Genomic DNA, 25,519 nt, shown 5'->3' with positions numbered 1-25,519 from the left:
CATGTCAATGCTGCATCCTGAAACATTCACCACACCTCAGTGAATAACTAATACAACACAAAAGAGACTGAAGCTTTTTCAGAGATGTCTTGAGATATTACCCTACGCTTTCCTCCACTATCTTATAACTAGGGCCCAAACTGTGTTTTTCCTGAATCAGGTCATGTGGTCAGCAAAAGCTTGTGGCAGCCTGCTCCCAGCCACAGCCAACATAGTTGGCATGACAACATTATTGGCAATACAATACAAACAGATATGGGACCAAGCTAAGCTTGTGGCCCTTCTACAGTTATCTGAGTGTAACGTGTGAGGCTCAGAGTTGTCCCCAGGGGGCGCTGTCTGTCTGTCTACCTCCATAGTCTTGGTCCAGACAGGCTGGTATGAGGAGGAGTCCCACAGGCTGACGTGCTTGTCGTGACCACAGGTGAGGAAGTGGGGTTTCCAGGGGTGCACGGCCAACCCCCACAACTCATCGGTGTGACCCTGGAGAAGTTAGGGACGCCAGTTAGCATACCATAATTTAACAGCTGCAGTGTTTTGCTTATAATGTAATTGTTAGGCATCTTTCGAAACTTTAGGTTTAATGTCTGCATGAACTAGAATGTCAGATAATTGTACCCACTTGTGTGATGGGGGTAAATTCGCCATATAAACTGCCTTGTAGAACATAGTTCCTGGTGGTCCCAATAAGCACACTCTCCCCTTTGCCCTCGGCAACAGTCCGGACGGGACCAAATAATTCAGGAACCTGGGAAAGGTGGGAAAATAAATATTATTATTCATACCAACGGTAAGCTTCCTGCCACAGTGGATGTGAGGGTTGTTTTCTTTGTCTTTTCAATGTTTGATTTCACAGATGGCTGAGTGGGGGGATGGGGGAGAGGGGGATGGGGGGAGAGGGGGGATGGGGGGAGAGGGGGGATGGGGGAGGGAGGGGAGTGGGGGGATGGGGGAGGGAGGGGATGGGGAGAGCGGAGGTTGTACAGTACAGAGAGAGGACATGGCCCATTGTAAAACAGAGCGTTGTAAAACAGAGCGTTGTAAAACAGAGCGTTGTTTGCATTGTACAAATCATTGGCATTATTCTTTTCATCATATGAATACAGTGGGGAGAACAAGTATTTGATACACTGCCGATTTTGCAGGTTTTCCTACTTACAAAGCATGTAGAGGTCTGTAATTTTTATCATAGGTACACTTCAACTGTGAGAGACGGAATCTAATCCAGAAATCTAAAAAATCCAGAAAATCACATTGTATGATTTTAAAGTAATTAATTTGCCATTGTCCATTCGGAAGACCCATTTGTGACCAAGCTTTAACTTCCTGACTGATGTGTTGAGATGTTGCTTCAATATATCCACATAATTTCCCTTCCTCATGATGCCATCTATTTTGTGAAGTGCACCAGTCCCTCCTGCAGCAAAGCATCCCCACAGCATGATGCTGCCACCCCCGTGCTTCACGGTTGGGATGGTGTTCTTCGGCTTGCAAGCAGCCCCCTTTTTCCTCCAAACATAACGATGGTCATTATGGCCAAACAGTTCTATTTTTGTTTCATCAGACCAGAGGACATTTCTCCAAAAAGTACGATCTTTGTCCACATGTGCAGTTGCAAACCTGCCTTTTTTATGGTGGTTTTGGAGCAGTGGCTTCTTCCTTGCTGAGCGGCCTTTCAGGTTATGGCGATATAGGACTTGTTTTACTGTAGATATAGATACTTTTGTACCTGTTTCCTCCAGCATCTTCACAAGGTCCTTTGCTGTTGTTCTGGGATTGATTTGCACTTTTTGCACCAAAGTAAGTTTATCTCTAGGAGACAGAGCACGTCTCCTTCCTGAGCGGTATGACGGCTGCGTGGTCCCATGGTGTTTATACTTGTGTACTATTGTTTGTACAGATGAACGTGGTACCTTCAGGCGTTTGGAAATTGCTCCCAAGGATCAACCAGACTTGTGGAGGTCTACAATTCTTTTTCAGAGGTCTTGGCTGATTTCTTTTGATTTTCCCATGATGTCAAGCAAAGAGGCACTGAGTATGAAGGTAGGCCTTGAAATACATCCACAGGTACACCTCCAATTGACTCAAATGATGTCAATTAGCCTATCAGAAGCTTCTAAAGCCATGACATAATTTTCTGGAATTTGCCAAGCTGTTTAAAGGCACAGTCAACTTAGTGTATGTAAACTTCTGACCCACTGGAATTGTGATACAGTGAATTATAAGTGAAATAATCTGTCTGTAAACAATGGTTGGAAGAATTACTTGTGTCATGCACAAAGTAGATGTCCTAACCGACTTGCCAAAACTATAGTTTGTTAAAAAGAAATTTGTGGAGTGGTTGAAAAACGAGTTTTAATGACTCCAACCTAAGTGTATGTCAACTTCCGACTTCAACTGTATCTCACCGGAGACGGCATCCGAGCGAGCGAAACAGCGACCCCCTCTGTTTCAGTATATGTAGCCCATGTATCTGATGCTGTCTGGACTGAAAGTGTATGACATTATTGCCGCCCGTAGCATTGAATTCAATAGCAAGGGAAGCCAGCGAGCATTTGGCCTCCCCTGATAATTTTTTAAAATAAAATAAAAGCCAATCAGTGTTGAGCTAAACCGAGTGAGGTCAACTGTGAATGGTCCTGGTGCACAAAAAAAAAAGGTAAAGGGATGACAAAAAAAACATGAACGATTATTGTCACTGTGTCGTTGTCCTTCGGTGGCTAGCGAGCTAAAATTGTCCCTTTCCTAAATTAGCCATGGATGGAGACAGGGATTTGGACTTGTGGTTTTGCTTAATTCTCCGTACTGGCCAATGATTATAACGGCGATTCTGATCCAACCATTAATTCATACATTGTGCCCCTGGCCTGAGAGGATGGGAGTTAAATATGTACAGTGAGGGAAAAAAGTATTTGATCCCCTGCTGATTTTGTACGTTTGCCCACTGACAAAGAAATGATCAGTCTATAATTTTAATGGTAGGTTTATTTGAACAGTGAGAGACAGAATAACAACAAAAAAATCCAGAAAAATGCATATCAAAAATGTTATAAATTGATTTGCATTTTAATGAGGGAAATAAGTATTTAACCCCCTCTCAATTAGAAAGATTTCTGGCTCCCAGGTGTCTTTTATACAGGTTACGAGCTGAGATTAGGAGCACACTCTTAAAGGGAGTGCTCCTAATCTCAGTTTGTTACCTTTATAAAAAAATAAATAAAAAAAATGTATTCACTAACTGTAAGTCGCTCTGGATAAGAGCGTCTGCTAAATGACTAAAATGTAATGTAAATGTGACAACAGTTGGTGCGATTATTTGCAAATGGAAGAAACACAAAATAACTGTCAATAACTGCAAGATCTCACCTCGTGGAGTTGCAATGATCATGAGAACGGTGAGGAATCAGCCCAGAATTACACGGGAGGATCTTGTCAATGATCTCAAGGCAGCTGGAACCATAGTCACCAAGAAAACAATTGGTAACACACTACGCCGTGAAGGACTGAAATCCTGCAGCGCCTGCAAAGTCCCCCTGCTCAAGAAAGCAAATATACAGGCCCGTCTGAAGTTTGCCAATGAACATCTGAATGATTCAGAGGAGAACTGGGTGAAAGTGTTGTGGTCAGATGAGACCAAAATCGAGCTCTTTGGCATCAACTCAACTCGCCGTGTTTGGAGGAGGAGGAATGCTGCCTATGACCCCAAGAACACCATCCCCACCGTCAAACATGGAGGTGGAAACATTATGCTTTGGGGGTGTTTTTCTGCTAAGGGGACAGGACAACTTCACCGCATCAAAGGGACGATGGACAGTGCCATGTACCGTCAATTCTTGGGTGAGAACCTCCTTCCCTCAGCCAGGGCATTGAAAATGGGTCGTGGATGGGTATTACAGCATGACAATGACCCAAAACACACGGCCAAGGCAACAAAGGAATGGCCTAGCCAGTCTCCAGACCTTAATCCCATAGAAAATCTGTGGACGGAGCTGAAGGTTCGAGTTGCCAAACGTCAGCCTCGAAACCTTAATGACTTGGAGAAGATCTGCAAAGAGGAGTGTGACAAAATCCCTACTGAGATGTGTGCAAACCTGGTGGCCAACTACAAGAAACGTCTGACCTCTCAGATTGCCAACAAGGGTTTTGCCACCAAGTACTAAGTCATGTTTTGCAGAGGGGTCAAATACTTATTTCCTTCGTTAAAATGCAAATCAATTTATAACATTTTTGACATGCGTTTTTCTGGATTTTTTTGTTGTTACTTTGTCTCTCACTGTTCAAATAAACCTACCATTAAAATTATAGACTGATCATGTCTTTGTCAGTGGGCAAACGTACAAAATCAGCAGGGAATCAAATACTTTTTTCCCCTCACTGTAGCTAGATGTGGTAGGCTAATGTTAACTAGTATGCTCATCGTTGCCCATGAAAGGAAGTTAGGCTAGTGAGTAAGCATTTTAGCCAGGTAGCCTAGGACAACAAAAAATAAAAGGGTGTACTGTATGACAGATTCATAGACCGTTTCGGCAACATGAAAGAGAGGAGGATGGGATTTGCGTTTCTTTACAAGTAGGGTGAGTCAACATGTTTTTTCTACTTGCAAGCACACACAGAAATCAGTACCATGGACAGCCACATCATATTTAGCTTATGTTGATTGGACTAAATTGTTTTTGGTATCTTTAAGTTGTCACTGTATTAGACTAAGCAGAGGTGATTTGATGATGTTGAAATGTTGAAGTTGAAATGGTGCTGGAATAGTGGAGGCAGCTTTGCGACTTGCAATAACTCTCCGTAGTTCTAAATCAATAGTTGTTTAGTGGTCCGAAAATGTTGGAAATGCTGTAGGTCATGTAACTGTTTGATTACATGCAATATTTGCTTTGTGGACTTCATCAAACAGATGTTGCTCTCCGGTTTTGTGATGAAACAAACGTGTGGTTGAATTTATTCTGCCACTGTGTGACTTTTTGTTGTCTCGGCCTTATTGTATATCACGGTGGGGTATGAACTAACAGGTTACACGGAAAAAAACAACACAATTATCAAGTTTTGTTTTTCTGGCTTCCCAAGTGATTTTACCCTCACACTGCTACTGGTCTCACCTCAACCGATTGTATCTGCTGGTAGCTCCCATCCCAAGAGATGAGTTTCCGATCCTTTCCCCCTGACACCAGTGTGCCACTCCTCAACATGCACAGTGCAAAGATGCTCCCATCGTGTGCGCCCTGAATGGCATGGCTAATTCGATTAGTGCCTGCATGACAGAGAGAAAGACAGAACACCCTTGGAGAAGGCAGAATATAGCGGTTTGTTTTAACCTCACAACACGTGGTCAGGAGCAGTTCTTCTCACAAGACAGGCTTTTGTTGTTCTATCCTAGGAATGACCCCGTTCTGACCCCAGCATCCTGCCAACTGTCTCATAGTAAAGAGCCTTTGATGAGCCAAAACATCTGACATCAGTGGCACAGCCCAGAAGTAACAGATACAAACTTTGAAAACAACGTGACGGTCAGCTGGGGTAGGATAAATACTCAGCAGGTCTGTTTCATTTGCTTCGCTTTCGATCAGAAAACCTTTCCGTAGTGTTATTTTCTCTTCAAGATGTATGCGTGGAACTTGTGAGGCTCTTGATGTATGTGAGCTTTGCTTATTGCTTCACTTTCCTTATAGCTGACACACAGTAGTAAAGAATGACAGCGTTTACCTTTCCCCCACACCAGAATATTTCCACTTGAGTCTCCAGTTATGGTATCTCCATTTTCTGAAAAAGTCACACTCAAGACAAACTTGGGCTTCTCTTGTTTCTGTAAGAAATATAAATATGGCTTTATTTACTTGGGGTGGGGTGGGGGCAGAGATACAACAGAGTTGTGGTAGTCACAAAACATACAGAGACAGACATGCAGCTTCACTGACACTACAGAACCTTTCTAACATGGGGCAGAGAACTAAAGCAACACAGCCAGTCCTAGCTACGTCCACTTTGGGCAAAAAGCGTCTGCTAAATGGCATATGTCATATTGATTTTGACAAATACATTTTCCCCCTAAAATTCAGATTATCTAGCAGATGAACGCGAGGCCTGTGTAAATAAGAGATCTTGAGTCGTACCTCAAACAAGCCTTGTTTCTTGACAAGGGTGCCCCGTTCCAGAGTCCAGAAGTAGAGGTGGGACTTCCCACACGTGACTATAATGTTGGTGTCAGTGGGGTGGAAGTCGGCAGCGAACACTGCCTCGTTGGAACACTGTAACGGGACAGAAAGAGTCATGGTCACTCGTGTTTCAGAGTGCCTCTGACTCCATCTGTTCAGGGGCAAATGTGAACATTCTGAGGCTATGGCTGAACATTCACCTTACAAATCATGAGAACATTTCAAAATGTCTATGAGGATATATATAGAGCAACTCAAAAGCCAGGTAAGCTTTCCTGAGACCTGAAGACTTGCGTTGGATTCCCCAAGCTAATGCCTAGAATTTAGCTCAAAGGGCTAAGACAGTCTTGATGCGCACAGGTTCAAACCCTGGTCGCACGCACGCACGCACACAGACACTCACCTTGACGTCAGCCAGTCTGTCCTCTCTCTGCCAGTCCCACACAGAGAGCACATGGTCGTTGGAGTCATCTACCACACACAGCATGTTACCGGCGTTCTGCACAGACCAACAGAGCGGGATCAGCCCTGTCCTCAGTTGTTTAGGAAAGCTTTTTCTGACCAGTAAAGGCACACTCAAAATCTGGTTCATGTATTAGCTATGATTGTTTTCATGAAGGTCCATAGCTTACCGACTTGGAGAAGGCAAGGCAAACCAGGGCGCGGTCAAAGAAGCCTGTTCCCAGAACGTGGAGGGTGTTGAGGCTCACTGAGTCCCAAACCCGCACATGAGGAGCCAGCTGCTGTCAGTACACACACACACACACACACACACACACACACACACACACACACACACACACACACACACACACTATTTCTAATCATGAAATCAGTGTACTGATCATAGATTTAAAGTTATGTGACAATGAGAGGTCTCTTACTTTGCCATCAGAAGAGGTGCCTGCCACCTGTCCTGTTGCTATGGTGATTTTATCAGGATGGACAGCCAGGCTATAGAACAGACACATAGGAACAGAGAGACGGCAAACACTTTGAACATCTGAAGGGTGGATTTGAAAAATGATGACAAAACCACAGAGACCTCAAAGCAGATCAAAGACAAGTGTTTTGTGTCTTACGAAACTGTGAGTTGCTATCATATAATATATGTTGTTCTGTCAAACTGAAGGTCATGTGGTGTCGTTACAGTAGGTAATGTCTGATTTCATTCTTACTGATGTTGACAAGACTCCCCCCTCTTCTATTACTGACAGCAGATAGAAGGGCACTACAGAAGGGCACTACAGAAGGGCACTACAGAAGGACACTACAGAAGGACACTACAGAAGGACACTACAGAAGGACACTACAGAAGGACACTACAGAAGGACACTACAGAAGGGCACTACAGAAGGGCACTACAGAAGGACACTACAGAAGGACACTACAGAAGGACACTACAGAAGGACACTACAGAAGGACACTACAGAAGGGCACTACAGAAGGACACTACAGAAGGGCACTACAGAAGGACACTACAGAAGGGCACTACAGAAGGACACTACAGAAGGACACTACAGAAGGACACTACAGAAGGACACTACAGAAGGACACTACAGAAGGACACTACAGAAGGACACTACAGAAGGACACTACAGAAGGGCACTACAGAAGGACACTACAGAAGGGCACTACAGAAGGACACTACAGAAGGACACTATGCCTTACAGAGAGATAAGAGAATGTCAGAGGACTCTTTACTACAGAGTGAAAAGGAAGCTAACATCTCCCTGTGCCCTGCCACGAATCAACGCTTTATTAGTTAGATATTCATTATCAGCATGACCCCAGGCCGACCCTTCGCCTGTTAATATGCCAGTCGTCATTGCTGAGTTTTTAGCTCATTATATTTCTTACCAGCCTTTTCTGTCTGAGATAATTACCTGCCCAACACGTTAACTTAGGAAAAACAGCTACAGACCAGCCACCTGTTTACTTTAGTCTGTCTCATTATGAAGGGGTTATTCCATAGGATTAGACAGGAATACTGATCAAAGCATTGCTGAGACAAGGTACCTCTGTCTGCACTAAAATACATGGAGGATTTAATACGACGGTGTGCAACAGGCCTCTGCATCAAGGTGCATAACAAAGCATAGCCTTTTCAGCATAAATTAAACACTTTCAACTTGGAGTTGTGTTGCATGTTTCTTTGGATAGCGGAAAGATAGCATAGTTATCAACAAATTATTTAAATACATCGCTTTTAATAAATGTTGAATACTGTCGGTCTGAGAATACTGTACACGGGAGATGGTGACAATGATTTAAGGGTTAAATAGGGCAGTCTCTCTTCTGGCATGACCCCAGTTACCTCTCTGACTCTTAGGCCCTACTACTCAATGTTTGACAAGTAAAGTGTCCAGATAAGAACATCAACACACATCCACATCGGAACACAGTATACAGGGAGAAATATAGTGTTGTGTCATATTCTGTTTCCTCTCACCACTTGATGTCGTCAGTGTGCCTGGTGTAGTGTCTCTGGAGCTGATCGTCCACATTGTAGAGAACCACCACAGAAGCAATGAAGTACACCGTCTCTCCCGTGGGTAGCAGGTACAGGTTACTGCGACAGTCACGCCCCCGGTACCCATAACTGGACATTTAGGTCAAGAGCCACACAACTTCCAACGGAACATCAACTGTAGCCTACATATAAACCAATCTAGTTTGACTGAATTCAATGAGGCACGTTAATAAAAGCTCTTGGCACCTTAGGGCCACCGTAGTCTATATTTACAACCTATCACTCAGCATCACCCATCATGCATACAGCTACCCTCTGTAACCTTCCGGAGTTCCAAATGGATAATTCAGTAAGATACGATAGACGCACTTCTGTTGAAAGTCAGTTCTATCCATCTTCCCTTTTTTTGGAAAATCCACAGTCGCCTTCAGGCAAAACACTAGACCGAACACAGAACATTCATAGTTTCATCCTGATCCTGGTGTTTCCAGAAATATGCTTTTTTTTAAATAATCAGTATAATCTCCTCTCTCTCACTCTAATGAAATGGGGGTCGATACCTTCAGGGACAGAGAGGAGGAGAAAATAGGGTGCAGCCTGCTGGCTTCTGGGCTATAGGCAATTGCTGAATACAAGAAAGCAGGGTTTGTATTTCAGTATGCAGTGGAGATGAATAGGAAATAAATATCTACTGGAACATCCAGGATGTTTTCATTCACAGCTGTGCAATAGAGTGCATTCTGAATTTAACTTAGCAATACATGGGGGATACATCTAGCAATGCATCTCTGGCCTGAAAGAGTAGATTTTCAAGCCTGTTGTTATGAACATAACTAAAATGTTGTAATGCCACGTAACAATCCGTTTCTTATCTTTTGAAACATACATTTTCTATTAGCCTTCCATTTTGAAAAATGACTCCACAACAGTGAAAAAAGGATACACCCAGTCCAGTTTGAGCTTCTTGTTTGGCAGGTCCGATTTGGCTTCCAGGCAGTAGGTATCCACAAGGTCTTTGGGCATGTACATGGTGATGGGTCGTCCCTTCAAATACATTTTCACATACCCTTCCTCTAAAAGAAGCAACAGACATTTTCAGTGGACAATTTGTCATGAATCATTGGTAACAAGGAGGAGTGTTTGTGATGGTGAGAACAGTGTATGAGACTCACGAGAATGAAAGAGGGGTGTATGAGACTCATGAGAATGAAAGAGGGGTGTATGAGACTCACGAGAATGAAAGAGGGGTGTATGAGACTCATGAGAATGAAAGAGGGGTGTATGAGACTCATGAGAATGAAAGAGGGGTGTATGAGACTCACGAGAATGAAAGAGGGGTGTATGAGACTCATGAGAATGAAAGAGGGGTGTATGAGACTCATGAGAATGAAAGAGGGGTGTATGAGACTCAGGAGAATGAAAGAGGGGTGTATGAGACTCATGAGAATGAAAGAGGGGTGTATGAGACTCATGAGAATGAAAGAGGGGTGTATGAGACTCAGGAGAATGAAAGAGGGGTGTATGAGACTCATGAGAATGAAAGAGGGGTGTATGAGACTCATGAGAATGAAAGAGGGGTGTATGAGACTCATGAGAATGAAAGAGGGGTGTATGAGACTCAGGAGAATGAAAGAGGGGTGTATGAGACTCATGAGAATGAAAGAGGGGTGTATGAGACTCATGAGAATGAAAGAGGGGTGTAGAGCAGTGGAGGCTGCTGAGGGGAGGACGGCTCATAATAATGTCTGGAAAGGAGTGAATGGATTCAAACCATGTGTTTGATGTATTTGATACCATTCCACTCATTCCACTCCTACCATTACCATAAGCCTGTCCTCCCCAAATAAGGTGGCACCAACCTCCTGTGGTGTAGAGACGATCAATAGTTTAGAGGGGTGTCATGGTTATGAGATGTTGATATACAGTACCAGTCAAAAGTTTGGACACACCTACTCATTCAAGGGTTTTTCTTTATTTTTACATTTTTTTTACATTGTAGAATTATAGTGAAGACATCAAAACTATGAAATAACACACATGGAATCATGTAGTAACCAAAAAACAAATAAAAAAATGTTTTTTATTTGAGATTCTTCAAAGTAGCCACCCTTTGCCTTGATGACAGCTTTGCACACTATTGGCATTCTCTCAACCAGATTCATGAGGTATACAGACGATAGCCCTATTTGGTAAAAGACCAAGTCCATATTATGGCAAGAACAGCTCAAATAATCAAAGAGAAACGACAGTCCATCATTACTTTACGACATGAAGGTCAGTCAATCCGGAAACTTTTGAATGTTTCTTCAAGTGCACTATGATGAAACTGGCTCTCATGAGGACCGCCACAGGAAAGGAAGACCCAGAGTTACCTCTGCTGCAGAGGATACGTTTATTAGAGTTACCAGCATCAGAAATTGCAGCCCAAATAAGTGCTTCACAGAGTTCAACTAACAGACACATCTCAACATCAACTGTTCAGAGGAGACTGCGTGAATCAAGCCTTCATGGTCGAATTACTGCAAAGAAACCATTACTAAAGGACACCAATAAGAAGAGACTTGCTTGGGCCAAGAAACACGAGCAGTGGACATTAGACTGATGTAAATCTGTCCTTTGGTCTGGAGTCCAAATTGGAGATTTTTGGTTCCAACCGCTGTGTCTTTGTGAGACGCAGTGTAGGTGAACGGATGAGCTCCGCATGTGTAGTTCCCACCATGAAGCATGGAGGAGGAGGTGTGATGGTGTGGGGGTGCTTTGCTGGTGACATTCTGTTTTTATTTAGAATTCAATGCACAATTAACCAGCATGGCTATAACAGCATTCTGCAGCGATACGCCATTCAATCTGGTTTGGGCTTAGTGGGACAATCATTTGTTTTTCAACAGGACAATGACCCAACACACCTCCAGGCTGTGTAAGGGCTATTTGACCAAAAAGGAGAGTGATGGAGCACATTTATATTTACATTTACGTCATTTAGCAGACGCTCTTATCCAGAGCGACTTACAGTTAGTGCATACATTATTCTTTTTTATTTTCATACTGGCCCCCCATGGGAAACGAACCCACAACCCTGGTGTTGCAAACACCATGCTCTACCAACTGAGCTACCTCCCTGCCGGCCATTCCCTCCCCTACCCGGGACGACGCTGGGCCAATTGTGCACCGCCCGATTGGTCTCCCGGTTGCGGCCGGCTACAGCAGAGCCTGGATTCGAACCAGAATCTCTAGTGGCACAGCTAGCACTGCGATGCAGTGCCTTAGACCACTGCGCCACTCGGGAGACCTACATCAGATGACCTGGCCTCCACAATCCCTCGACCTCAACCCAATTGAGATGGTTTGGGATGAGTTGGACCGCAGAATGAAGGAAAAGCAGCCAACAAGTGCTCAGCATATGTGGGAACTCCTTCAAGACTGTTGGAAAAGCATTCCAGGTGAAGCTGGTTGAGAGAATGCCAAGAGTGTGCAAAGCTGTCATCAAGGCAAAGGGTGGCTACTTTGAAGAATCTAAAATCAAAAATATATTTTGATTTGTTTAACACTTTTTTGGTTCCTACATGATTCCGTGTGTTATTTCATTAGTTTTTATGTCTTCACTATTATTCTACAATGTAGAAAATAGCTAAAATAAAGAAAAACCCTTGAATGAGTAGGTGTGTCCAAACTTTTGACTGGTACTGTACATTTAAAAAATAAAAAGTTTCAAAAGAAGTGAATGAATTGAGTAAAGGAAATGATAGATCAGCAAACACAGAGATAGATTTTAGAGGCTTTCGATGTCCTTTTATTCGTCATTTCAAATACATTCAGATAATAACAAGGAACGGTGCAAAATGAACTGAGAAGACAAAACATGCATAGGGTAATGGTGCCACAGCAAGGGAAGCAAACCAACCTGAAGACTCAAAAATAAGAGTCAAAAACCAAAAAAGACGAAAAAACATAAAACATGACAGTCATGGAGAGGAATGTTTTTTTTTTCAAGTCAATTTTTACATTCAAGTTTAACACAGAACTTCTTTCAATCTAATGCCAAGTGCTGGTTTAGGCCTAGCTTAGTAACAGATTTGGAAGTACTGGCTGGGGGATTTGACGGGGCTCCTGTAGCTCGGAGTGTCTAAGGGGGAGTAGGAAGACTGGCTGACTGACTTTCTCAGGGGGATGGTGAACGTCGGCGTCTTCCTGACTCCAGTGGACCTGACAGACTTGTCAGATTCGCTCTTGGAGTCAGGCGTGTGGGGAGCAGAGGAGCGGCCAGACAAGGCCGCTACGCAGGATTTGGGCGCCTCAGCGGTTCCAGTCCTTTTTGACGGGCGGGTCAGATATATCTGCACGGTTACTAGGTAGGTGAGGTGGTAGAGTTGGAGAGGGGCCAGTGGGAAGGGGGAGGAGGGGTCGGTAGAATATATCCAAGTTAGATGTGATCGACAACTTGCTGTTACGCCACAATGGACGACCACAAAACACAGGACTGGTACAAAACAAGCTACGGTATCTACTGGTTAACAACAGCTGGACTGGTACAAAACAAGCAACGGTATCTACTGGTTAACAACAGCTGGACTGGTACAAAACAAGCTACGGTATCTACTGGTTAACAACAGCTGGACTGGTACAAAACAAGCAACGGTATCTACTGGTTAACAACAGCTGGACTGGTACAAAACAAGCTACGGTATCTACTGGTTAACAACAGCTGGACTGGTACAAAACAAGCTACGGTATCTACTGGTTAACAACAGCTGGACTGGTACAAAACAAGCTACGGTATCTACTGGTTAACAACAGCTGGACTGGTACAAAACAAGCTGCGGTATATATTGGTTAACAACAGCTGGACTGGTACAAAACAAGCTACGGTATCTACTGGTTAACAACAGCTGGACTGGTACAAAACAAGCTACGGTATCTACTGGTTAACAACAGCTGGACTGGTACAAAACAAGCTACGGTATCTACTGGTTAACAACAGCTGGACTGGTACAAAACAAGCTACGGTATCTACTGGTTAACAACAGCTGGACTGGTACAAAACAAGCTACGGTATCTACTGGTTAACAACAGCTGGATGGCTAATCTACTGGGGCTTTGTACTCTTTAAGTTAAACTTCAGACTTTTACTAAAAGAGTGCATCAGTGGCTCGACATATAACTAATGTCTATGGTAAACATGACACAATAAAGCGTCTCTTTTTTGGTCTACTTTAGCCGGCATCAGGGTGAATGACAGTCTTTAAATAGGTTCACTTCACTTGACCTACCATTTACTATGGACCTGCTTTTATTATGTATTTCATTATTATTCTATATATTTTTGCCACTGACAGCCTTGAATCTGTCACAGGGACCATGAGTTTCACGACAGTCTGCTTCCAAACATGTCTCTTTCATCTTTCATTAGCAAAGCTTATGGAAATTAGCCACAAGCTGTCCATCAAACAGTCGTTTGAAGGCCATGCAAGAGAAGGCAACTCCAAAAAGAATTCAAAAGCTATAACGTAAAGACATTGTAATACAAACAGCCCTTTTGAGGATACATGATACCAAGACAAGACAATTGGCTTTTTGTGCTCTGAAAAGGGGACTCTTAGGAGATCAGGGTGCACTGCAGGAAATATTTGGTGGGGTTCCTATGGTGACAAGGACAAAAGAGTGCTGTGTGGCTGTGAGCAAACATCTCTAGAATGTGGCAATTCCACACTAAGGTTAAACAGCTAGTCTAAAAAGCATCACTGCAATCAACCACACACAGTTCAGACTCAGTGTGTTAGAGCATGGTTTCCCAAACTCGCCCCCCCCCCCAGGTGCACATTTTGGTTTTTGCACTATAACTACACAGCTGATTCAAATAATCAACTCATCATTAAGCTTTGTTTTTTTTAAATCAGCTGTGTAGTGCTGGGGCCAAAAACAAAACGTGCACCCGGGGGCAGGGACAGAGTTTGGGAAACCCTGTGTTAGAGAGTGTATATTAGTCCACAGTTGGCTGACATATTGGGGAGGGATCCTATCACACTCACTGTCAACCCAAACCCACCCATGCCATGGGCCAGCTCTCTGTGCATTGGGCCTATGAGCCAGTAGCCTATACTGTACGTTCTCGCACCAGACAAGAACAAGAGCTGTAGTCTAAGTGTAATAGCTCCAGGTATGTGCAACGTAATATCCTGCCGACTACGCCATATTGTGGCATGGAGGGGTCTTACATTTGACATTTTAGTCATTTAGCAGACGCTCTTATCCAGAGCGACTTACAGTTAGTGAGTGCATACATTTTCGTACTAGCTACCACACTATTTCTTTGGGCGCAATTCCCATGATGGTGGCGTAGTGCGTTAGATAACCCCCCCCACGCCACATACGGCTAATTTATGCATAGATTAACTATTTTTCTAAGGCCTTAAGAGAACACAATGTCCAGAGAGCTGCTAAGGTAAGGGGGCTTGAGGACCAAGGCCTACCTTTGCAGTGCGTCACTCGTCGCATCCCTTTCAGAGAGAAGGGGACAGAAGGACCAGGTGAGGTTTTGCTTCCTGTTCCTGACCTGGGCTTCCTGTTCCTGACCTGGACTTCCTCATCATTGTGACTTCTTACACTTCCTCCGTTTTATGCAAGTGCCTTGCCTCAGCGTCTTCTTGACAACACTTAGGCTATTGTGCTTGAGGTATTTTCTGTTTGAATCTAGGCAAATCATCCATCCATCCATCCATCCATCCATCCATCCATCCATCCATCCATCTGATCTACCAGTCTGAACAGGAGCATCTGACAATTTCACATAGGCTAGAGGCTAAGCATGTAGGGTTGGTGTCACTTGTTTGGTCCTTAAGGATTAGTGGAAGGTTGGATGGGCTATAGAGAGATTCTAATCGACAGAAAACAATTCCACAGATTATATGAAGGCACAGTGTCCATTGGGATTATTCAGGATTTATCATCTTGATACATTGATTCGTTGACTTCTTCTTAAGGTTGAAAGTTTATGACACTACCCTGGGACTGTACTAGTCTGATCAGGGTATTATAGACAGTAACTGATTCAAATCATCAACAAGGCTATGTTAATGGTGGTGCCAGTACATTTTCTCTGCTGATCAGCACCCACTGTCTTGCTGGAATCAATCCCCAGCCACAGTAAGGTTCAGCAAGAATCAACCCCGAGCCACAGAAAGTTTCAGCAAGAATCAACCCCCGGCCACAGTAAGGTTCAGCAAGAATCAACCCCGAGCCACAGAAAGTTTCAGCAAGAATCAACCCCCGGCCACAGAAAGTTTCAGCAAGAATCAACCCCCGGCCACAGAAAGTTTCAGCAAGAATCAACCCCCGGCCACAGAAAGTTTCAGCAAGAATCAACCCCCGGCCACAGTAAGGTTCAGCAAGAATCAACCCCCGGCCACAGAAATGTTCAGCAAGAATCAACCCCCGGCCACAGAAAGTTTCAGCAAGAATCAACCCCCGGCCACAGTAAGGTTCAGCAAGAATCAACCCCCAGCCACAGAAATGTTCAGCAAGAATCAACCCCCGGCCACAGAAAGGTTCAGCAAGAATCAACCCCCAGCCACAGAAAGGTTCAGCAAGAATCAACCCCCAGCCACAGAAAGGTTCAGCAAGAATCAACCCCCGGCCACAGAAAGGTTCAGCAAGAATCAACCCCCGGCCACAGAAAGGTTCAGAGGGGTGATGATCAATCAGGGAGAATTACACCAGATAAATCAACCTAATGGGATACAGCAATCTAATTTATCCAGCGATCAATACCATCCTGGAGATCTCATAGTGTTTACTGTTACTACCACTGTATACAAACTCATACAGTAAAACATGTAGTACAGGTGCATTACTCCTGGTAAGGAAAGGAAAAAAGGAAATTATAGATGACAATGGAGGTTGAAATGCTTCATCAGAATTTATGGGAGGATGGAAGTGGTTATGGAGGGTTGGATGATTATTGGTTGGAGGATGATTGTTTTCAGCACGTTACAACAGAAACATCACCACTGTACATCACAGCACATCACAGAACAGCCTTGACTGGTACTCTAAGAGCTGGGTATTAACCAAGTGAGCAAAAGTGTCATTACAACGTCATTACAACCAAACTTGTGTCACTAATGACATCATTGCAACCAGTTTGGCCTGCTGGGGAGGAGGCGCTGACTTTAACCTGCAAAGACCCTGTAACATACCTTACAATTGGTTTTGCACGTCTGACAACCAATGCTGACAAATTGAAGGAATCCAACCATTTAATTAAATAATGGCTCAAATGTTCAGTTGATAACAGCTATCATATATGTCTAGAATAGATCGTGCAAAACAAAATCAATGACATTTTCCAGGGTTACGTTACGATACGCTTCTCAAAATCTTTAACCCTCTCTAACTCACAGGGAGCCAATGAGTGCATGGCATCACTGATTAGAGTCCTGTTGGCTCTTACCTGTATTGAAAACGGGCTCCTTCAGTTTGCTGCAGGGTGGGTGAAAAAAAATCTGTGTCAACACTGAACCCGGCACTGCGCCAGGTATGTTCAATCAAGCGCAGATAAAGTATTTGAACGATAAGAAACACTACTTGAACCCAGGGGTCATGTGCAGTAGGGTAAAACGTTTTGAAACTGACTGAAACGGTTAGGTTTCCAATAAGAAATGCTTGTTTTAGTTTTACGTTTCAAATTTATAGTTTTACGTTTCAAAACATTTCACTACGGTGTGCCCTACTGAACACTACCCAGGTCTGGCTGTGAAGGACCAGTCATTGTTGTTATGCTGGCTGTACCTTTCGCTGGCTCTCTTGCCGCTGGAGTTGCTCCCGGTGGAGCCGGCGCGGGTGCGGTTGGTCTTGGAGTCGCCGCTGTCTTTGCGCGTCAGCGTACTCATCGTTTCGTTGGAGTTGGTTCTCCTCACAGTGCTGGGGAGAGATGGTAAAATGGACGATAAAACTACCTGATGGTGCCTTTTAAATGAATACAGGTGCTTAAAAGATATCGTCCAAGGAATTATGTTTTCTAAGGCGCATAAGGAGTACTTCGTTACTTGCCTGTAAACTATTGAAATGAACACCCAAGATTTCTCTCTCTGGGGAAGAGATAGTAAAATGGATGATCAAATGCCCTGATGGTAAAAGAGAGAAGCCTAACATGAATTGTCTGGGGAATACCGTTAAAATAGCCTGTTATTTAGCTGTATCCCCTCAGAGGGTTTTCAGGTGCAAATCCTTCTGGAAAACATGATCTATCATCTGAAAATCCTTCTGGAAAACATGATCTATCATCTGAAAATCCTTCTGGAAAACATGATCTATCATCTGAAAAATCAAAGACTTCAATTTATTTGAGTGTAGCGGCAAGGACAAGCAAGGACCATACCAGCAAGCTATAAATACCACTATCTGTTACAAGTCCTCATATGTCCCTGTAAGTATCATAGGAAGGCCCTATACTAGGAAACGAGATTACTGATCCACGACAGAGAGACTTTTCCCTCGCTTTCCACTGTGGATTTGTGAGGGTATTAGAGGAGATAGTTGAAACATGTCAAAAGGCTTTCCATTAAAATGCCTGTACAAAGGAAGGGCCTTTTCAGCAGTCCATTGGCTAGAATGGCTTCCAGGCTCAAGTCTAATCCGGCCTACAAAACCCAAATCTATTCACTCCTGCCGTTGGGGCTGATGTTATCCCCCTGAAACAAGGTCCGGGGATATGTGTGTGTGTGTGTGTGTGTGTGTGTGTGTGTGTGTGTGGGGGGGTAGTTGAGGTATGCCAGGCAGCAGGCATACCTCGATCAGGAATGGAGTTAATTAGGTCATTGGGCTTTAGGTTGGCATGGGAGCAGCACCTACTGTAGTTGATTTAATCAACACACACACAAAGAGGGAGGGAGAGAGAGAGATCGAGAGAGAGATTCATTCATTTGTTTGTTGAATTATTAATTAATTAATTAATTCCATTTAATTTATACAGGATAGTCCACTCAGAAACAATAACAATTGCCACTGCTTTCCAGGGAGAGATATGTTTTGTGATGAATGTTGTTATTCATTGTTCATAGAAATGATCTGTAAATGAAATGACTCATTAATCTATGGGGGATGGGTAGCATTGAGGTAACATTATGAGCATTTAGGATGATGATAACATCTCAGTCTGGGGGTCTGGGGGGTTAGGGCCAGACAGACTGGAGAGACTGGGTCTGGGGGTTAGGGCCAGACAGACTGGAGAGACTGGGTCTGGGGGTTAGGGCCAGACAGACTGGAGAGACTGGGTCTGGGGGGTTAGGGCCAGACAGACTGGAGAGACTGGGTCTGGGGGGGGTTAGGGCCAGACAGACTGGAGAGACTGGGTCTGGGGGGGTTAGGGCCAGACAGACTGGAGAGACTGGGTCTGGGGGGGTTAGGGCCAGACAGACTGGAGAGACTGGGTCTGGGGGGTTAGGGCCAGACAGACTGGAGAGACTGGGTCTGGGGGGGTTAGGGCCAGACAGACTGGAGAGACTGGGTCTGGGGGGGGTTAGGGCCAGACAGACTGGAGAGACTGGGTCTGGGGGGGTCTGGGGGTTAGGGCCAGACAGACTGGAGAGACTGGGTCTGGGGGGTTAGGGCCAGACAGACTGAAGAGACTGGGTCTGGGGGTTAGGGCCAGACAGACTGGAGAGACTGGGTCTGGGGGGGTTAGGAGCCAGACAGACTGAAGAGACTGGGTCTGGGGGTTAGGGCCAGACAGACTGGAGAGACTGGGTCTGGGGGTTAGGGCCAGACAGACTGAAGAGACTGGGTCTGGGGGGTTAGGGCCAGACAGACTGGAGAGACTGGGTCTGGGGGGTTAGGGCCAGACAGACTGAAGAGACTGGGTCTGGGGGGTTAGGGCCAGACAGACTGGAGAGACTGGGTCTGGGGGGGGTTAGGGCCAGACAGACTGGAGAGACTGGGTCTGGGGGGTTTATGATACCACTCTCTGTGATATATGATACCACTCTCTGTGATTTATGATACCACTCTCTGTGATTTATGATACCACTCTCTGTGATTTATGATACCACTCTCTGTGATTTATGATACCACTCTCTGTGATTTATGATACCACTCTCTGTGATTTATGATACCACTCTCTGTGATTTATGATACCACTCTCTGTGATTTATGATACCACTCTCTGTGATATATGATACCACTCTCTGTGATATATGATACCACTCTCTGTGATATATGATACCACTCTCTGTGATTTATGATACCACTCTCTGTGATTTATGATACCACTCTCTGTGATATATGATACCACTCTCTGTGATTTATGATACCACTCTCTGTGATTTATGATACCACTCTCTGTGATTTATGATACCACTCTCTGTGATTTATGATACCACTCTCTGTGATTTATGATACCACTCTCTGTGATTTATGATACCACTCTCTGTGATTTATGATACCACTCTCTGTGATTTATGATACCACTCTCTGTGATTTATGATACCACTCTCTGTGATTTATGATACCACTCTCTGTGATATATGATACCACTCTCTGTGATTTATGATACCACTCTGTGATTTATGATACCACTCTCTGTGATACATGATACCACTCTCTGTGATACATGATACCACTCTCTGTGATACATGATACCACTCTCTGTGATACATGATACCACTCTCTGTGATACATGATACCACTCTCTGTGATACATGATACCACTCTCTGTGATTTATGATACCACTCTCTGTGATTTATGATACCACTCTCTGTGATATATGATACCACTCTCTGTGATACATGATACCACTCTCTGTGATACATGATACCACTCTCTGTGATACATGATACCACTCTCTGTGATACATGATACCACTCTCTGTGATTTATGATACCACTCTCTGTGATATATGATACCACTCTCTGTGATATATGATACCACTCTCTGTGATTTATGATACCACTCTCTGTGATATATGATACCACTCTCTGTGATTTATGATACCACTCTCTGTGATTTATGATACCACTCTCTGTGATTTATGATACCACTCTCTGTGATTTATGATACCACTCTCTGTGATTTATGATACCACTCTCTGTGATTTATGATACCACTCTCTGTGATTTTTAGGAGAATTGAGGTGTGCCTGTATGAAGGGAACTCGTGTGAACATCGGCATACCTCAAAATACAAATAATAGTCTCCAATGTAAACAATTCAGCTTCCTGAAGACTCCCTTCCGTCTCTTAACACAGAGATAGGACGTGTAAACTATCCTTTCTGCAAAGAGTTAGAATTCAGAGGTCCGGATATAAGGGAGGCCTCTATGTGCACACGACCAGGGAGGCACTGTTCATCTCATCATTGGACAAAACACTTACACCTCTAATCCTATTAAGACACAACAGACCATTGACATTTCCCCTGTGCCTTAGTGTGTCAATGTGTCTGGCCTGGTCCGCTACATACTGAGCGTACAAAACATTAGGAACACCTGCTCTTTTTCCATGACATAGACTGACCAGATAAATCCAGGTGAAAGCTATGATCCCTTATTGATGTCGCTTGTTAAATCCACTTAAATCAGGGTAGATGAAGGGGAGGAGACAGGTTAAAGAAGGATTTTTAACCCTTGAGACAACTGAGACATGGATTGTGTATGTGTGCCATTCTGAGGGTGAATGGGCAAGACAAAATATTTAAATGCCTTTGAACGGGGTATGGTAGTAGGTGCCAGGCGCACCGGTTTGAGTGTTTCAAGAACTGCAACGCTGCTGGGTTTTTCACACTCAACAGTTTCCCGTGTGTATCAAAATGGTCCACCACCCAAAGGACATCCAGCCAACTTGACACATCCAGCCAACTTGACACATCCAGCCAACTTGACACATCCAGCCAACTTGAGTCAACATGAACTAGTATCCCTGTGGAACACTTTCGACACCTTCTAGAGTCCATGCCCCGATTAATTGAGGATGTTCTTAAGGCAAAAAGAGGTGCAACTCAATATTAGGAAGGTGTTCTTAATGTTTTGTACACTCAGTGTATATCACTCTAGCTCTATTGATTCAGTCTGGAGAAGGTTCATTGACACGGCATCCATATTAGGAACTCCCTCCCTCTTCTCCCCTTTGTATCAATTTACTCTAGAGTCTATAATCTCATCCATCCACCATCCACTCGTCAGTCCTGGATTATGATCATTCGACTCCAGGCATAACCATCAGTGGAGGAGCACCTTTTGTTCCCCTGACAGTAGGGATTGATTACCTGCTCTCCCCTTTCCCCAGTCAGCCCCAGTCAGTTAAATCAAGGCCTGGTCTCTGAATGCCACGGCGGTGGATATGGGGACGGCTGTGACAGCACTGTCCATTTGTTTTACTACCCATGTAAAATGTCAATGTCTCTCCCTTCGGAGGAGGAGGGGACATTTATGAGGGGGAAATGAGACGTGGCAGACAGACAGACAGACAGACAAACAGGGGAGATAGTAGTTACACAGTGAAGAGAAACAGTGTGGGTTTGTAGCAGACATAATGTGGGTTTGTAGCAGACAATGTGGGTTTGTAGGAGACATAATGTGGGTTTGTAGGAGACATAATGTGGGTTTGTAGGAGACATAATGTAGGTTTGTAGGAGACATAATGTGGTTTTGTAGGAGACATAATGTGGGTTTGAGGAGACATAATGTGGGTATGTAGGAGACATAATGTGGGTTTGTAGGAGACATAATGTGGGTTTGTAGGAGATATAATGTGGGTTTGTAGGAGACATAATGTGGGTTTGTAGGAGACATAATGTGGGTTTGTAGCAGACATAATGTGGGTTTGTCTACAAACCCACATTGTCTCCTACAAACCCTTATGTCTGCTACAAACCCACATTGTCTCTTACAAACCCACATTACGTCTCCTACAAACCCACATTATATCTCCTACAAACCCACATTATGTCTGCTACAAACCCACATTATGTCTCCTACAAACCCACATTATGTCTCCTACAAACCCACATTGTCTGCTACAAACCCACATTATGTCTCCTACAAACACAAATTATGTCTACTACGGAGACATAATGTGGGTTTGTAAGAGACAATGTGGGTTTGTAGCAGACATAAGGGTTTGTAGGAGACATAATGTGGGTTTGTAAGAGACAATGTGTGTTTGTAGCAGACATAATGTGGGTTTGTAGGAGACATAATGTGGGTTTGTAGGAGACATAATGTGGGTTTGTAGCAGACATAATGTGGGTTTGTAGGAGACATAATGTGGGTTTGTAGCAGACATAAGGGTTTGTAGGAGACATAATGTGGGTTTGTAAGAGACATAATGTGGGTTTGTAAGAGACATAATGTGGGTTTGTAAGAGACAATGTGGGTTTGTAGCAGACATAAGGGTTTGTAGGAGACATAATGTGGGTTTGTAGGAGACATAATGTGGGTTTGTAGGAGACATAATGTGGGTTTGTAGGAGACAATGTGGGTTTGTAGCAGACATAATGTGGGTTTGTAGGAGACATAATGTGGGTTTGTAGGAGACATAATGTGGGTTTGTAGGAGACATAATGTGGGTTTGTAGGAGACATAATGTGGGTTTGTAGGAGACAATGTGGGTTTGTAGCAGACATAATGTGGGTTTGTAGGAGACATAATGTGGGTTTGTAGGAGACATAATGTGGGTTTGTAAGAGACAATGTGGGTTTGTAGCAGACATAAGGGTTTGTAGGAGATATAATGTGGGTTTGTAGGAGACATAATGTGGGTTTGTAAGAGAAAATGTGGGTTTGTAGCAGACATAAGGGTTTGTAGGAGACATAATGTGGGTTTGTAAGAGACAATGTGTGTTTGTAGCAGACATAATGTGGGTTTGTAGGAGACATAATGTGGGTTTGTAGGAGACAATGTGGGTTTGTAGGAGACAATGTGGGTTTGTAGGAGACATAATGTGAGTTTGTAGCAGACATAATGTGGGTTTGTAAGAGACAATGTGGGTTTGTAGCAGACATAAGGGTTTGTAGGAGACATAATGTGGGTTTGTAGGAGACATAATGTGGGTTTGTAGGAGACATAATGTGGGTTTGTAGGAGACAATGTGGGTTTGTAGCAGACATAATGTGGGTTTGTAGCAGACATAAGGGTTTGTAGGAGACATAATGTGGGTTTGTAGGAGACATAATGTGGGTTTGTAGGAGACATAATGTGGGTTTGTAGCAGACATAATGTGGGTTTGTAGCAGACATAATGTGGGTTTGTAGGAGACATAATGTGGGTTTGTAGGAGACATAATGTGGGTTTGTAAGAGACAATGTGGGTTTGTAGCAGACATAAGGGTTTGTAGGAGACATAATGTGGGTTTGTAGGATACATAATGTGGGTTTGTAGGAGACATAATGTGGGTTTGTAGGAGACAATGTGGGTTTGTAGCAGACATAATGTGGGTTTGTAGCAGACATAAGGGTTTGTAGGAGACATAATGTGGGTTTGTAGGAGACATAATGTGGGTTTGTAGGAGACATAATGTGGGTTTGTAGGAGACAATGTGGGTTTGTAGCAGACATAATGTGGGTTTGTAGGAGACATAATGTGGGTTTGTAGGAGACATAATGTGGGTTTGTAAGAGACAATGTGGGTTTGTAGCAGACATAAGGGTTTGTAGGAGATATAATGTGGGTTTGTAGGAGACATAATGTGGGTTTGTAAGAGACAATGTGTGTTTGTAGCAGACAATGTGGGTTTGTAGGAGACATAATGTGGGTTTGTAGGAGACAATGTGGGTTTGTAGGAGACAATGTGGGTTTGTAGGAGACATAATGTGAGTTTGTAGCAGACATAATGTGGGTTTGTAGGAGACATAATGTGGGTTTGTAGGAGACATAATGTGGGTTTGTAGCAGACATTATGTGGGTTTGTAGCAGACATAATGTGGGTTTGTAGGAGACATAATGTGGGTTTGTGGGAGACATAATGTGGGTTTGTAGGAGACATAATGTGGGTTTGTAGGAGACATAATGTGGGTTTGTGGGAGACATAATGTGGGTTTGTAGGAGACATAATGTGGGTTTGTAGGAGACATAATGTGGGTTTGTAGGAGACATAATGTGGGTTTGAGGAGACATAATGTGGGTTTGTAGGAGACATAATGTGGGTTTGAGGAGACATAATGTGGGTTTGTAGGAGACATAATGTGGGTTTGTGGGAGACATAATGTGGGTTTGTAGGAGACATAATGTGGGTTTGTAGGAGACATAATGTGGGTTTGTAGGAGACATAATGTGGGTTTGAGGAGACATAATGTGGGTTTGTAGGAGACATAATGTGGGTTTGAGGAGACATAATGTGGGTTTGTAGGAGACATAATGTGGGTTTGAGGAGACATAATGTGGGTTTGTAGGAGACATAATGTGGGTTTGAGGAGACATAATGTGGGTTTGTAGGAGACATAATGTGGGTTTGTAGGAGACATAATGTGGGTTTGTAGGAGACATAATGTGGGTTTGTAGGAGACATAATGTGTCGACTTAGTGGACTAATCAAATAAACACACCACAGGTGTGATTATTTCCTATGTTGAGGTAGAAATGTGTATTTCAATAGTGTGCACGTATTGAGCTTCAGGGTACAATTTACTTTGACTACGTTCAAATATTCATACTAGCAGCTGGAAGCAAACCAGACCAAAATGTGGTTCTCAGCGTGGAACACAGTCATTACTGTTTTCATAGGATCAATAAGCCAACACTAAAACACTAAGGTTGGTTTTACTCAAAGCAAGAAAAATACTGTCGAAAGATACCTCATAAGCTGACCCTATTTCTCATTAACTGACCCTATGTCTCATAAACTGACCCTAAATCGGGTCACGTGGTCAGGAAAACCTTAGGCCTACCAAAAGGTAATGGGAGGGA

The 25,519-nt window shown here is 43.7% G+C and overlaps 1 protein-coding gene across 6 annotated transcripts in view; it reads right to left on the bottom strand.

Moving 5' to 3' along the window:
• The window catches only part of eml1 (EMAP like 1), a 95,947-nt gene that overhangs the window by 2,375 nt on the left and 68,053 nt on the right, over positions 1-25,519 (bottom strand). For 3 of the 6 annotated variants that reach the window (XM_041847230.2, XM_041847235.2, XM_041847233.2), the window contains 13 exons: positions 17,416-17,547; positions 17,078-17,106; positions 15,099-15,125; positions 9,575-9,704; positions 8,611-8,760; positions 7,043-7,112; positions 6,791-6,901; positions 6,562-6,657; positions 6,117-6,251; positions 5,710-5,809; positions 5,106-5,257; positions 623-748; positions 352-483 (listed from right to left, as the gene is read on the bottom strand). In XM_041847230.2, coding sequence (XP_041703164.2) covers positions 352-483; positions 623-748; positions 5,106-5,257; positions 5,710-5,809; positions 6,117-6,251; positions 6,562-6,657; positions 6,791-6,901; positions 7,043-7,112; positions 8,611-8,760; positions 9,575-9,704; positions 15,099-15,125; positions 17,078-17,106; positions 17,416-17,547 — 1,390 coding nt within the window. The remainder of the gene's footprint in view (positions 1-351; positions 484-622; positions 749-5,105; positions 5,258-5,709; positions 5,810-6,116; positions 6,252-6,561; positions 6,658-6,790; positions 6,902-7,042; positions 7,113-8,610; positions 8,761-9,574; positions 9,705-15,098; positions 15,126-17,077; positions 17,107-17,415; positions 17,548-25,519) is intronic. The other 3 variants (XM_041847232.2, XM_041847234.2, XM_041847231.2) reach the window with 2 other exon arrangements.

This window comes from Coregonus clupeaformis, chromosome 21, assembly GCF_020615455.1.
Source record: "Coregonus clupeaformis isolate EN_2021a chromosome 21, ASM2061545v1, whole genome shotgun sequence".
Lineage (NCBI taxonomy): Eukaryota > Metazoa > Chordata > Actinopteri > Salmoniformes > Salmonidae > Coregonus > Coregonus clupeaformis.
Note: the sequence above shows the minus strand (reverse complement) of the source record. Positions and strands in the feature narration are given on the sequence as shown.